Here is a 16,069-nt window from a genome sequence, read left to right as displayed (position 1 = left end):
ACTCAATGTCACATTCAAGGTTAAAACGGTTCCTTTTACACCATTGAAGTGAACTGTAAGATTGATTGTTTAGGGACACAACCCACTTTAGAAGAACTTGCATATTCCCTTTTAAAATGTAAAAATAGCTGTCCAAAGTGAGGAATGAAAAGAATGCAGCTGTGATCCACCCCTCTGAGAGAAGAACAGACACAGATTCCCTTTAAAACCTTTCCACAAAATGCACTCTGAAATTCTCTGACACCTTACATTATGTTACTTTCCCTCTAAATTCAATAGGGACATTTCTAGGACATCATTATTGGAATAAAATGATTAGATTCAAGGAAGGACTTATGACAGATTCAAAATGTGACAACTGACAAGGAGCCCCATGCCCCATGCTTGTTAAAGTCATAGAGATCAAGTAGGGGAAATGTGTTCATTCATCTATCCGTCTGGATGAGTAGATTGACTAAAGTTCTGCTTGTTTAACTCTGTCAGGAGCAGGACATGTCAGACATTGTTGATATGTCCGTGTCTGCGTGCACACTGTTAAGGAGAATTTCAATTGAAAGGTCCACTGCAGCTGTTCTTATTTCAATATCATATACTTTATGGGTAACAATTAACTACCTTACTGTGAGTGTTTTCAAATAAAATGGTCAAAAACAAGCAAAAATAGCTTCTTAGCAAAGAGTTATTTTTCAAGCAAGAATTTTACTAGGACTGTGGGAGTGGTCTGAAACTAGATGTTATTGGCATAGAGGTTTGGAACTCTCTTTCTTATTGGTCTATTAACTAATTTACCACCTGGGGATGTCACCAGGCAGGCCAAAACTCCATCCCACCAAAACAAGCTGACATTTCAGGTGGTCTTTACAAACAGCTTTTACACTAAAAAAGGCCTTATAATTATTTCCACAATTTCACAGAATTATTCCAACCTCATAGTGTGGAAATGTAAATAAAACACAGGAAAATCATGTTTTTAACTCCACTGGGCCACTGAAAAAACTACAACCGGAGTCTACGACCACTCCTCCTTTCCTCCCATCGGTAGACTTATCTATAAAAGCTGATGGTGGACTGCCATCTGATGGTCAAACACAGCCAACGCAGCCCTGAGATATTCAGATCACATGTTTTGGTTTCTTTTTTATATAACAGGGCAAGACAGTCAAGAACAAACTCTTGGCTTTGGAACAGTGGGTTAACTGCCTTGTTCAGGGGCAGTGTAACAGATTATACCTTGTCAGCTCAGGGATTTGATCTTGTCAACCTTTCAGATACTAATCCAACACTCTAAGCACTAGGCTACCTGCCGCCACTAGGCTATAGCTTCACAGAACGCAATGTTCTGAACACTAATTAAATGCTTCTGGAATTGAACATCCTCGAAGGGGATTGCAATTGATTAGTTCTAGAACTATAATTTAATTAATTAGTTCTAAAATGAAACATTTGAGAATGAAATGTTGTAAAAGTGGAATGATTAGTTGTAGAACTGGTTTGTCTTGATAGGGTACAGGCATTCTACCACTAACCAGTGTTACTTACAGAACATGGACCTATTGGCTTTTCCCCTCCACACCCATGAAGTACATGACTTCCAAGCAGTCTGCTAGCTATTAAAACTAAAGTGCAGTTTTATAGTTAATCTCATGCTATTCTAGGCATTTTGCCGTGGGGCATAGAGGGAAAATGTACAGTTTTATAGCTCATCTCATGCTATTCTAGGCATTTTGCCATGGGGCAGAGAGGAAAATGTACCGTTTTATAGCTCATCTCATGCTATTCTAGGCATTTTGCCATGGGGCAGAGAGGAAAATGTACAGTTTTATATTTAATCTCATGCTATTCCAGGCATTTTGCCATGGGGCAGAGAGGAAAATGTACAGTTTTATAGTTAATCTCATGCTATTCCAGGCATTTTGCCATGGGGCAGAGAGGAAAATGTACAGTTTTATAGTTAATCTCATGCTATTTTAGGCATTTTGCCATGGGGCAGAGAGGAAAATGTATAGTTTTATAGCTCATCTCATGCTATTCTACGCATTTGTCATGAGGTTGAGACAAAATGTAGCATATTTAAAGCTAATTAAAGCTAAAATATAGGTATGTTGACTGTGAGCTGTCTTGTTTGCTAAATGAACCAATGAAATAAGTAGTGGCATGGTGCAATATAGCCATAGAACCACAGTGACATATGCCTCAGTGTGGTCACATTCGTGGCTTATTGGGGGTGTGGCTTTCAGTTAGTTATTTTTGGCCACCCATCCCATGAGAGTTAATGTCAATCCAGTTGATCTGTTCTGTTATATTTCATAACATCTGACTAACCAAGTGAACTGTTTGCTATGAATTCTATTTGATGGGGTTTAGGTAAAAATACTAATAATGTAGTAATTGGGACGCAGACAAGTAAAGAACATAAAACAAATATATATACTGTATATATATCTTTTGCTCAGTCTGATTGGGTGGGCCTGGCTCCCCAGTGGGTGGGCCTGGCTTCCTGTGCCTACGCCTCTGTATTGTTCTGAGCTGGTTCAGTTGCAAGGTAGACTTGTGGCTACATGATTGAGTGATACTCCATAGAGATTTACACTAAAGCTAGTGTGTGGTGTTAGCCCTGTATCTGTACGCATAAAGGCAGCCTGGTGTGCTTCCCAAACAGCACCCTATTCCCTATATAGTGCACTACCCTATAGGCCATGGTCAAAAGTAGCACACTAAATAGCGAATAGGGTGCCATTTGGGATGAAGGTTGGGAGTGTGTAGGAGTGTGTCTCTGTGGCCCCAGTGATTTCTCCATCTATCTCTCAGAGGCCACATCATTACTGAGAAGACAGCTAGGCTGCTAGAGTCTGAGCTGCAGCTGGGGGCATAGAGCTACTGCTGCTACTGGAGTATAATACACTGTACTGAAATATGATATACTGCTGCTACTGGAATATAATATACTGTACCGTACTGCAATATAATATACTGTACTGTACTGGAATATAATATACTGCTGCTACTGGAATATAATATACTGTACTATACTGCAATATAATATACCTTACTGGAATATAATATACTGCTGCTACTGGAATATAATATACTGTACTGTACTGCAATATAATATACTGTACTGTATAGAATGTAGTATCAGAGTGCAGACATGAGTACACATACTGTATAGAATGTAGTATCAGAGTGCAGACATGAGTACACATACTGTATATAATGTAGTATCAGAGTACAGACATGAGTACACATACTGTATAGAATGTAGCATCAGAGTGCAGACATGAGTACACATACTGTATAGAATGTAGTATCAGAGTGCAGACATGAGTACACATACTGTATAGAATGTAGTATCAGAGTGCAGACATGAATACACATACTATATAGAATGTAGTATCAGAGTGCAGACATGAGTACACATACTGTATAGAATGTAGTATCAGAGTGCAGACATGAATACACATACTGTATAGAATGTAGTATCAGAGTGCAGACATGAGTACATGCGTTTCCTCTGCTGGTTTCTCAAAAGGTAGTCATCATTATGTTGTTGTCATCATCAGTAGAACATCACAAGAATCCAACAAGCTAAGCAAGAACTAAAATGACTGAACATCAACCACTATAATTCTGATTATGGCATTTAACGAGGAGATGGAAAGGAACGTGTATGTGAGAGAGAGGCAAATGGAGGGAAAGGAGGGAAAGAGAGATTGAAGAGAGAGAGAGAAGCATAGAAGAAGAGAGAGAGAGGTGCAGAGAGAGAAGCATAGAGGAAGAGAGAGAGAGAGAGAGAGAGAGAGAGAGATAAACAGGTGCAGAGAGAGAGAGAAGCATAGAAGAAGAGAGAGAGAGAAGCATAGAAGAAGAGAGAGAGAGGTGCAGAGAGAGAGAGAAGCATAGAGGAAGAGAGAGAGAGAGAGAGAGAGAGATAAGGTGAGAGAGAGAGAAGCACAGGTAGAGAGAGAGAACGAAGAGTAGAAGAAGAGAGAGAGAGAGGTGCAGAGAGAGAAGCACAGAGGAAGAGAGAGAGAGAGATCGAGAGAGAGAGAGAGAGATAAACAGGTGCAGAGAGAGAGAGAAGCATAGAGGAAGAGAGAGAGATAGACAGGTAAAGAGAGAGAGAGAACCAGCAAGAGAGAGGATAGAGGAAGAGAGAGAGATAGAGAGGTGCAGGGAGAGAGAGAAGCATAGAGGAAGAGAGAGAGAGAGAGAGAGATAGAGGTGCATAGAGGAAGAGAGAGAGATAGAGAGGTGCAGAGAAATAGAGAAGCATAGAGGAAGAGAGAGAGAGAGAGAGAGAGAGAGAGGTGCATAGAGGAAGAGAGAGAGAGAGAGGTGCAGAGAGAGAGAAGCATAGAGGAAGGGAGAGAGATAGAGAGGTGCATAAAGGAAGAGAGAGATAGAGAGGTGCAGAGAGAGAGAGAAGCATAGAGAGAGAGAGAGAGGTGCATAGAGGAAGAGAGAGAGATATAGAGGTGCAGAGAAATAGAGAAGCATAGAGGAAGAGAGAGAGAGAGAGAGAGAGAGAGAGAGAGAGGTGCATAGAGAGAGATAAGCATAGAGGAAGAGAGCGAGATAGAGAGGTGCATAGAGGAAGAGAGTGAGATAGAGAGGTGCATAGAGGAAGAGAGAGAGATAGAGAGGTGCAGAGAAATAGAGAAGCATAGAGGAAGAGAGAGAGAGAGAGGTGCATAGAGGAAGAGAGAGAGATAGAGAGGTGCAGAGAGAGAAGCATAGAGGAAGGGAGAGAGATAGAGAGGTGCATAAAGGAAGAGAGAGAGATAGAGAGGTGCAGAGCGAGAGAGAAGCATAGAGAGAGAGAGGTGCATAGAGGAAGAGAGAGAGATATAGAGGTGCAGAGAAATAGAGAAGCATAGAGGAAGAGAGAGAGAGAGAGAGAGGTGCATAGAGAGAGATAAGCATAGAGGAAGAGAGAGAGATAGAGAGGTGCATAGAGAAAGAGAGAGATAGAGAGGTGCAGAGAGAGAGAGAAGCATAGAGGAAGAGAGAGAGAGAGAGAGAGAGAGAGAGGTGCATAGAGAGAGATAAGCATAGAGGAAGAGAGAGAGAGAGATAGAGAGGTGCATAGAGAAAGAGAGAGAGATAGAGAGGTGCAGAGAGAGAGAGAAGCATAGAGGAAGAGAGAGAGAGAGAGAGGTGCATAGAGGAAGAGAGAGGGATAGAGAGGTGCAGAGAAATAGAGAAGCATAGAGGAAGAGAGAGAGAGAGAGAGAGAGAGTGCATAGAGGAAGAGAGAGAGATAGAGAGCTGCAGAGAGAGAGAAGCATAGAGGACGAGAGAGAGAGAGAGAGAGAGAGAGAGAGAGAGAGATAAATAAACAGGTGGAGAGAGAGAGAGAGAGAGAGAGAGAGGTGCATAAAGGAAGCAACAATAATAGTAGGAGCTGGATGTTCACTAGCAGTGACTGTCTGCACACCTCCCCTCTCTCCTCCCCTCACACCTGTACTCATCTCTCTACCTCACTGCATGTGGGACTGTGTAATTTGGTACATTCATTTCCTGGTGCTGGTTTTGACACAGGAGCTGTCGAAACAGTCACAAACACACAGTACAGTACCGGGCCAGGGAATCTCAGTCTATATCTATGAATAATATCAGCTTCAAACATAGCTACTGAACCGTGAAATAAACAGAGACTACTGCAACACTTTTATACAGGTATCCTGTCATAACTCTGTTATAACTGGTATCCTGTCAGTACACTGTTATAACTGGTATCCTGTCATAACTCTGTTATAACTGGTATCCTGTCAGTACACTGTTATAACTGGTATCCTGTCATAACACTGTTATATCTGGTATCCTGTCATAACACTGTTATAACTGGTATCCTGTCGTAACTCTGTTATAACTGGTATCCTGTCATAACTCTGTTATAACTGGTATCCTGTCATAACTCTGTTATAACTGGTATCCTGTCATAACACTGTTATAACTGGTATCCTGTCGTAACACTGTTATAACTGGTATCCTGTCGTAACACTGTTATAACTGGTATCCTGTCAGTACACTGTTATAACTGGTATCCTGTCATAACACTGTTATAACTGGTATCCTGTCATAACACTGTTATAACTGGTATCCTGTCATAACTCTGTTATAACTGGTATCCTGTCATAACACTGTTATAACTGGTATCCTGTCATAACTCTGTTATAACTGGTATCCTGTCATAACTCTGTTATAACTGGTATCCTGTCATAACACTGTTATAACTGGTATCCTGTCATAACTCTGTTATAACTGGTATCCTGTCATGACACTGTTATAACTGGTATCCTGTCATAACACTTTTATAACTGGTATCTTGTCATGACACTGTTATAACTGGTATCCTGTCATAACACTGTTATAACTGGTATCCTGTCATAACTCTGTTATAACTGGTATCCTGTCATAACTCTGTTATAACTGGTATCCTGTCATAACACTGTTATAACTGGTATCCTGTCATAACACTGTTATAACTGGTATCCTGTCATAACACTGTTATAACTGGTATCCTGTCATAACACTGTTATAACTGGTATCCTGTCATAACACTGTTATATCTGGTATCCTGTCATAACTCTGTTATAACTGGTATCCTGTCATAACACTGTTATAACTGGTATCCAGTCATAACACTGTTATAACTGGTATCCTGTCATAACTCTGTTATAACTGGTATCCTGTCATAACACTGTTATAACTGGTATCCTATCATAACTCTGTTATAAATGGTATCCTGTCATAACACTGTTATAACTGGTATCCTGTCATAACACTGTTATAATTGGTATCCTGTCATAACACTGTTATAACTGGTATCCTGTCATAACTCTGTTATAACTGGTATCCTGTCATAACACTGTTATAACTGGTATCCTGTCATAACTCTGTTATAACTGGTATCCTGTCATAACACTGTTATAACTGGTATCCTGTCATAACTCTGTTATAACTGGTATCCTGTCATGACACTGTTATAACTGGTATCTTGTCATGACACTGTTATAACTGGTATCCTGTCATGACACTGTTATAACTGGTATCCTGTCATAACACTGTTATAACTGGTATCCTGTCATAACACTGTTATAACTGGTATCCTGTCATAACACTGTTATATCTGGTATCCTGTCATAACTCTGTTATAACTGGTATCCTGTCATAACACTGTTATAACTGGTATCCTGTCATAACACTGTTATAACTGGTATCCTATCATAACTCTGTTATAACTGGTATCCTGTCATAACACTGTTATAACTGGTATCCTATCATAACTCTGTTATAACTGGTATCCTGTCATAACACTGTTATAACTGGTATCCTGTCATAACACTGTTATAATTGGTATCCTGTCATAACACTGTTATAACTGGTATCCTGTCATAACTCTGTTATAACTGGTATCCTATCATAACACTGTTATAACTGGTATCCTATCATAACTCTGTTATAACTGGTATCCTATCATAACACTGTTATAACTGGTATCCTATCATAACTCTGTTATAACTGGTATCCTGTCATAACACTGTTATAACTGGTATCCTATCATAACTCTGTTATAACTGGTATCCTGTCATAACACTGTTATAATTGGTATCCTGTCATGACACTGTTATAACTGGTATCCTGTCATGACACTGTTATAACTGGTATCCTGTCATAACTCTGTTATAACTGGTATCCTGTCATAACACTGTTATAACTGGTATCCTGTCATAACACTGTTATAACTGGTATCCTGTCATAACACTGTTATATCTGGTATCCTGTCATAACTCTGTTATAACTGGTATCCTGTCATAACACTGTTATAACTGGTATCCTGTCATAACACTGTTATAACTGGTATCCTGTCGTAACTCTGTTATAACTGGTATCCTGTCATAACACTGTTATAACTGGTATCCTATCGTAACTCTGTTAAAACTGGTATCCTGTCGTAACACTGTTATAACTGGTATCCTGTCGTAACACTGTTATAACTGGTATCCTGTCGTAACACTGTTATAACTGGTATCCTGTCGTAACTCTGTTATAACTGGTATCCTGTCGTAACACTGTTATAACTGGTATCCTGTCATAACACTGTTATAACTGGTATCCTGTCGTAACTCTGTTATAACTGGTATCCTGTCGTAACTCTGTTATAACTGGTATCCTGTCGTAACACTGTCATAACTGGTATCCTGTCGTAACTCTGTTATAACTGGTATCCTGTCGTAACACTGTCATAACTGGTATCCTGTCGTAACACTGTTATAACTGGTATCCTATCGTAACTCTGTTATAACTGGTATCCTGTCGTAACACTGTTATAACTGGTATCCTGTCATAACACTGTTATAACTGGTATCCTGTCGTAACTCTGTTATAACTGGTATCCTGTCATAACTCTGTTATAACTGGTATCCTGTCATAACACTGTTATAACTGGTATCCTGTCATAACTCTGTTATAACTGGTATCCTGTCGTAACTCTGTTATAACTGGTATCCTGTCATAACACTGTTATAACTGGTATCCTGTCATAACTCTGTTATAACTGGTATCCTGTCATAACACTGTTATAACTGGTATCCTGTCATAAAGATCTGTTGTATAACAATAGGATTGTATGACCCCCCTCCCACTATATAAGGGACATGGAACCATTTACTCTGAGTTGTTCCCTGTGAAATCAGAGATAGATCTACCCTGCAGCTGCTTGACTAAAAATTTTTCTAGTACATCATTAAATAATCTCTGCCTTAATCTTTGGATTGAATTTTCCACAACACTGTCATAACACTGTTATAACTGGTATCCTGTCATAACACTGTTATAACTGGTATCCTGTCATAACACTGTTATAACTGGTATCCTGTCATAACACTGTTATAACTGGTATCCTGTCATAACACTGTTATAACTGGTATCCTGTCGTAACACTGTTATAACTGGTAACCTGTCGTAACACTGTTATAACTGGTATCCTATCGTAGCACTGTTATAACTGGTATCCTGTCGTAACACTGTTATAACTGGTATCCTGTCGTAACTCTGTTATAACTGGTATCCTGTCGTAACTCTGTTATAACTGGTATCCTGTCATAACACTGTTATAACTGGTATCCTGTCGTAACTCTGTTATAACTGGTATCCTGTCATAACACTGTTATAACTGGTATCCTGTCGTAACTCTGTTATAACTGGTATCCTGTCATAACACTGTTATAACTGGTATCCTGTCATAACACTGTTATAACTGGTATCCTGTCATAACACTGTTATATCTGGTATCCTGTCATAACTCTGTTATAACTGGTATCCTGTCATAACACTGTTATAACTGGTATCCTGTCATAACACTGTTATAACTGGTATCCTGTCGTAACACTGTTATAACTGGTATCCTGTCGTAACTCTGTTATAACTGGTATCCTGTCGTAACACTGTTATAACTGGTATCCTGTCGTAACACTGTTATAACTGGTATCCTGTCGTAACTCTGTTATAACTGGTATCCTGTCGTAACTCTGTTATAACTGGTATCCTGTCGTAACTCTGTTATAACTGGTATCCTATCGTAACACTGTTATAACTGGTATCCTGTCATAACACTGTTATAACTGGTATCCTGTCGTAACACTGTCATAACTGGTATCCTGTCGTAACTCTGTTATAACTGGTATCCTGTCATAACACTGTTATAACTGGTATCCTGTCGTAACTCTGTTATAACTGGTATCCTGTCGTAACTCTGTTATAACTGGTATCCTGTCATAACTCTGTTATAACTGGTATCCTGTCATAACACTGTTATAACTGGTATCCTGTCATAACACTGTTATAACTGGTATCCTGTCATAACTCTGTTATAACTGGTATCCTGTCGTAACTCTGTTATAACTGGTATCCTGTCATAACACTGTTATAACTGGTATCCTGTCATAAAGATCTGTTGTATAACAATAGGATTGTATGACCCCCCTCCCACTATATAAGGGACATGGAACCATTTACTCTGAGTTGTTCCCTGTGAAATCAGAGATAGATCTACCCTGCAGCTGCTTGACTAAAAAATGTTCTAGTACATCATTAAATAATCTCTGCCTTAATCTTTGGATTGAATTTTCCACAACAATGTCATAACACTGTTATAACTGGTATCCTGTCATAACACTGTTATAACTGGTATCCTGTCGTAACACTGTTATAACTGGTATCCTGTCATAACACTGTTATAACTGGTAACCTGTCGTAACACTGTTATAACTGGTATCCTGTCGTAACACTGTTATAACTGGTATCCTGTCATAACACTGTTATAACTGGTATCCTGTCGTAACTCTGTTATAACTGGTATCCTGTCGTAACTCTGTTATAACTGGTATCCTGTCATAACTCTGTTATAACTGGTATCCTGTCATAACACTGTTATAACTGGTATCCTGTCGTAACTCTGTTATAACTGGTATCCTGTCATAACACTGTTATAACTGGTATCCTGTCGTAACACTGTTATAACTGGTATCCTGTCATAACACTGTTATAACTGGTATCCTGTCATAACACTGTTATAACTGGTATCCTGTCATAACACTGTTATAACTGGTAGCCTGTCATAACATCGTGATACCTGTTAAAACGTGTACAGTACAGGTATAGTTCCTCAATCCATTTAGGAGAGAGGTTGATTATTAAGGAGTACAGGGGCCGTATTAGGGCAGCCTCAGAGTAAGAAGGAACCACCAACTGCTTGTGACTCTGAGGTTGTCCACATTTCAAATGTTTTATTCAACCTTTATTTAACTAGGCAAGTCAGTTAAGAACAACATCTCATGCTGGTTTTCGTTACTACTTGAAAATGAATTGCGCACACCTGGTGACCCATTTCTAAATCAGTGCCTGACTAGCCGGGGAACAATGGAAAAACACAGTAGAGTTTGAGGACCCTACGTAGTGTTCTCAGAGACATGTATTAAGACAGTTGGGATGCTGAGGTTTCTGGATATAATGCATTTACATGACATGTCAACATTCTATGGCAGCCATGTTAGTTCCCCATTAACGTTACATGGGGAACATTTAAATCATGTTTTGTAACTGAATGACTGAACATTCTAAATACATTAGCAGCACCCCTTCCATAAGCTCCTCCCTCTGCTGTCTGATGGTGTTGCTGTTTGTGATGGACTGACTAGACATTGCATTGTCTGGCACCACAGGATTCACAATGCGTAGTCACGTATAATAATGTATTTGTTCTAATGTGTCCTCTTTCTCATCAAGAGTATTGTCCCCTTCAAACCTGACTACCAGCAGGAAGTCACATAGAAATCAGAATTGTGGCTTTGTTGGATGAGGTTTTTAGCCTGATTTTGTGTGTGTGTGTGTGTGAGAGAGAGAGAGAGAGAGAGAGAGAGAGAGAGAGAATTTCTGTTTATGGGATTTTTCCGGAATTATAATCTCATTCAGAATTTCCATAAAGAAAGAAAAAAGAAAGAATCTCAGCACAAGAAAAAAGGTTTAGTGAAACGTCTCCATTTTTATGGTTTTAATTTGGCACGTGGCACAATCAGCATGTATGCGTCTGATATACATAAATAAATATTAAATATATTTATACATAAATATACATATAGAGCTCGTACAAAGACACCTGGAATGGTTGGTTGTTCAGCTTCATGATGTTATCGATGATGAAGACAGCACGTACACAGAAATGACCTTCATTCATGTTGGTGGTGCTTTCAGTTTGATATTAACAGTAGAACTAGTTACCTAGTGTAGTTACCACTCCTCACTGCTTAACAGTAGTTTACTAGTAGAGTAGTTACATGGGAGGGATATTTCTCTGTAAAAGCCCTATACGTATGTGTATGTATGCCCATATTTATATATATATACAGTATATTCAAAGAAACAAGTGTGCACTGATGTAGTCTATTCAGTGCAAACAGGCCACTGTCTGCTTTTCAAGAGATTCTCTCTTTCTTACAAAGTCAATGGAATCATGTCAGTTAGTTCAGTTGAATCTTTAGCTATTTTTTTCTCTTACATGTAAAATAATAGATTCATTTTTGTAATCTTTAAGCAAAATTAAACATATATAACTTTTTTTTTTAAATAACAAAAGTGCTATTTCGCAGTAAAGACGTACACCCAGAGACGCAGCTGCAGCGTAAACAACACTGGTGATAGAGAACCGAATGAACAAGATGAGAGAGAACTCCCACCCTCCCTCCCTCCCTCCCTCCCTCCCTCCCTCCCTCCCTCCCTCCCTCCCTCCCTCCCTCCCTCCCTCCCTCCCTCCCTCCCTCCCTCCCTCCCTCCCTCCCACCCACCCACCCACCCTCCCTCCCACCCACCCACCCACCCTCCCACCCTCCCTCCCTCCCACCCTCCCATCCTCCCACCCTCCCTCCCTCCCTCCCACCCCTCTCACCCGCCACAGAAAACGCCTTACAAACGCAAAAACACTTGTGTAAGCACACACTCTTGCACGCACACACACACATGAGCATGGATACGCTGGTGTGCAAACATACACGCTCACACACACAAACATGTGCAAACATATGCACACGCACACACGCAACACACACACACGCACACACAACCATGTTTATATGCACACAGACACACAGGTGCGCTGAGCAGTGTGTGTGTGTGTGTGTGTGTGTGTAAAAGTGCACACTTCGTGGAGAGAGATAAGATCAGATCACTTAACAGATAAATTGGTGAAAATATGCACTTTTGTTCTTAACAAAACAATCACAGTAACATTGTTGTTATCTCTGTGGTCTCATCTGGGATGGCAGAGTCTATTCCAGACAAATCCTCTCTATGGGATGGCAGAGTCTATTCCAGACAAATCCTCTCTATGGGATGGCAGAGTCTATTCCAGACAAATCCTCTCTATGGGATGGCAGAGTCTATTCCAGAGAAATCCTCTCTATGGGATGGCAGAGTCTATTCCAGAGAAATCCTCTCTATGGGATGGCAGAGTCTATTCCAGACAAATACTCTCTATGGGATGGCAGAGTCTATTCCAGACAAATCCTCTCTATGGGATGGCAGAGTCTATTCCAGAGAAATCCTCTCTATGGGATGGCAGAGTCTATTCCAGACAAATCCTCTCTATGGGATGGCAGAGTCTATTCCAGACAAATCCTTCTCTGGGAGATTAAAAAAAGATACCACTATTTGTGTGGCCATATTTGTTCACGATTCAGTCACCTGTGTCTTTTGATTCACGTCAAAATGTCACACAATCCACATGGAATAGAAATTAAGAGAGATAGAAAAAATGTTGAAACAAAACAAGCTTTTCGTAAGGCATTGAAACTAAACAAAAAAAAGCGACTAACATTATGCCAACTTCCTGGTAGAGGTCTTTGTTTGAAATGTGTCTCTTCTGTCTCCCTCAGGAGAGACGAAGATGAGAAAGAAAATAACTTTTCTCTTGGTGTTATGAATTCAAGAACAAAGTGTTGATAATCTCCCCTGTCAGTCTGCTTAAAAAGGCTTTTAAAATGACTTAGAAGAGAAACACAGCAGAACGGACCCCTCCTTCCTCAGCCCCATCCCATCGAGGCAGGGAGGAGTAGCAGTTTGATTTTGGCAGCTCTGCACAACTTGACATCCTCACAGAAAGCAGAGAGCACTCCTCTCCTCTCCTCTCCTCTCCTCTCCTCTCCTCTCCTCTCCTCTCCTCTCCTCTCCTCTCCTCTCCTCTCCTCTCCTCTCCTCTCCTCTCCGTCCTCTTCTTGGTAGTAAAAGTCTAGTTAAATCTCTTGACTTTTTAATCCCACTCACTTATTCCTGCCTTCCCTCTCCTCTCCTCCCCTCCCCCCAAACCCTTTCCCTGTGATATTTATAAAACAGAATCCTCTTCTCCTCCTCCATCACCCTCTCCTCTCCTCCACCATCCCCCTCTCCTCCATAAAGCTATACCCGGGTGGTGGAGTGGGAGTGGGGCAGGCCGGTGGAGTTGAACCCGGCTGTGAAAGTGTTGTAAGGGTGCAGGTTGGGCATCCCCACCAGAGAGTTTGGGATCATGGTGATGGTATTGGGGGTCATCAGAGGGATGTCGTCTGGTGACCTCCGCAGGGTCAGAGTGTAGTCGGGAAGCGAGGCCAGACGCAGCCCTCCGTCATTCCCCGGGTTCCCCACCCCCATCGCCTCACACTCGTGGTGCGTCTGGTTGATCTGCAGGGACATGATCTCCTCCTCGTTGGGACGCTGGTGGTGGCCGATGTCGTTGGACGTAGCCTGGCCGTGGCGGGTCTGTGGGCTGGGTTGACCGCGGCGACCCCCCAAAGCCTCCCTCCGTTTATCCTTTCGGTAGTAAAGCGCTGCGAAGGCTAGAACATTGAGGAAGAGCAGCGAGGCTCCCACGGCGATGGTGACGCTGAGCTCCGTAGAGTAGTCCCTGGGGTTTTCTATGACCAACGGGCCGGTCTCCTCGTCTCCGTTCCACGCCTCATTATCCTCGTTGTTGTAGGCCGGGGACATGGGGGGGCGCTTGGTGTTGAAGGGCCACGTCTTCTTAGTGGACAGGGCGTTCTGGGTCGTCTCGGACGGGGGGACCTTCAAATCAAATCAAACATATTACAAGCATATCTTATCCAGAGCGACTTGTTACAGTCAGTGCATTCAACTAAGGTAGGTAACACAACCATATATCGAGTCAAATCAAAGTTTAGTTGAAAGTATATTTATAATTTATAACACACTTTCCAGTAAACCAATCAAATGAAAGACAGGTGTGAGTTAAAGAGATGTAGCAGTACCTTGGTGGTGGTAGAGGTGTAGTGGAACATGTCGTGGAGGTTATACAGGTGTGAGTTAAAGAGATGTAGCAGTACCTTGGTGGTGGTAGAGGTGTAGTGGAACATGTCGTGGAGGTTATACAGGTGTGAGTTAAAGAGATGTAGCAGTACCTTGGTGGTGGTAGAGGTGTAGTGGAACATGTCGTGGAGGTTATACAGGTGTGACTTAAAGAGATGTAGCAGTACCTTGGTGGTGGTAGAGGTGTAGTGGAACATGTCGTGGAGGTTATACAGGTGTGAGTTAAAGAGATGTAGCAGTACCTTGGTGGTGGTAGAGGTGTAGTGGAACATGTCGTGGAGGTTATACAGGTGTGAGTTAAAGAGATGTAGCAGTACCTTGGTGGTGGTAGAGGTGTAGTGGAACATGTCGTGGAGGTTATACAGGTGGGGCACCAGGTGTTTCCAGAAGGCCACCTTGGTGGCTCGGTAGTGGTCCCTGACGCGGGGCTTCAGGCCGATATGGAGGTACAGCTGGTCCTGGGGGTTGTACTTAGACCAGGCTACTTCCTCAAAGCGGTTAGCCTTGGTGTGGATGAACTTAGTGTCCTGAGGAACAGGCTTGTTGGGGTCCCTGATTCGAGAGAAAGAGAGCGTTAGTATCTGGTCTCAGTGTGTACCCTGTAGAAGGTCATCTGTCACTTATACTATTGACATTTGAAAATGTTGACTAGCAAGAGAATAATCCACAATTTGTACACACAGTATGTCTAAATACATTACAAATCTGCCTTTTAGCCTTCTCTCTCTCAGTACAACAAGGAGCAGCATCCCTGACCGTCTGTTACTCTCCCACTGTTCCTCTTAACTCAGGTCTGGTGCACCATCCCATCAACAACCTTAGAAAAGAGGACGTCTTCAGGACGTCTTCTCATCGCCGGAAGCTTTTCACGAAACAGATAGACTACTGCAGGGTAGACAACCCTGTTCCTGGAGTGTCACAGCTACTGCAGGGTAGACAACCCTGTTCCTGGAGTGTCACAGCTACTGCAGGGTAGACAACCCTGTTCCTGGAGTGTCACAGCTACTGCAGGGTTTGTACCAACTAGGCATCACACCTGATCAACTGAGCTAATCGATCAGTTCAGTGATTGCATAAATTCAATAAGACACCTGGTCTTCTTCAAAAACAGGAAGTACTTGCGGTCCTCCAGGACCAGGACCACCTACCGCTGGCCTGCTGTATGAATACGTCAGCGTGCTGTAGCTGTAGTTTGATAACCCAACAGCAGCTCTGC

At 41.7% G+C, this 16,069-nt stretch overlaps 1 protein-coding gene across 3 annotated transcripts in view; it reads right to left on the bottom strand.

Annotated features, from left to right (window-relative positions):
• Positions 1-13,732: 13,732 nt before the first annotated feature.
• Positions 13,733-16,069, bottom strand: part of LOC106592156 (neuroligin-3) — a 558,014-nt gene continuing 555,677 nt past the window's right edge. For all 3 annotated transcript variants that reach the window (XM_045724151.1, XM_045724149.1, XM_045724150.1), the window contains 2 exons: positions 15,171-15,405; positions 13,733-14,592 (listed from right to left, as the gene is read on the bottom strand). In XM_045724151.1, the coding sequence (XP_045580107.1) occupies positions 13,951-14,592; positions 15,171-15,405 (877 nt within the window). In that variant the 3' untranslated portion in view covers positions 13,733-13,950. The remainder of the gene's footprint in view (positions 14,593-15,170; positions 15,406-16,069) is intronic.

The sequence above is a fragment of the Salmo salar genome, chromosome ssa09 (assembly GCF_905237065.1).
Source record: "Salmo salar chromosome ssa09, Ssal_v3.1, whole genome shotgun sequence".
Lineage (NCBI taxonomy): Eukaryota > Metazoa > Chordata > Actinopteri > Salmoniformes > Salmonidae > Salmo > Salmo salar.
The sequence above is the reverse complement of the archived record's forward strand: the minus strand, read 5'-3'. Positions and strand labels throughout refer to the sequence as shown.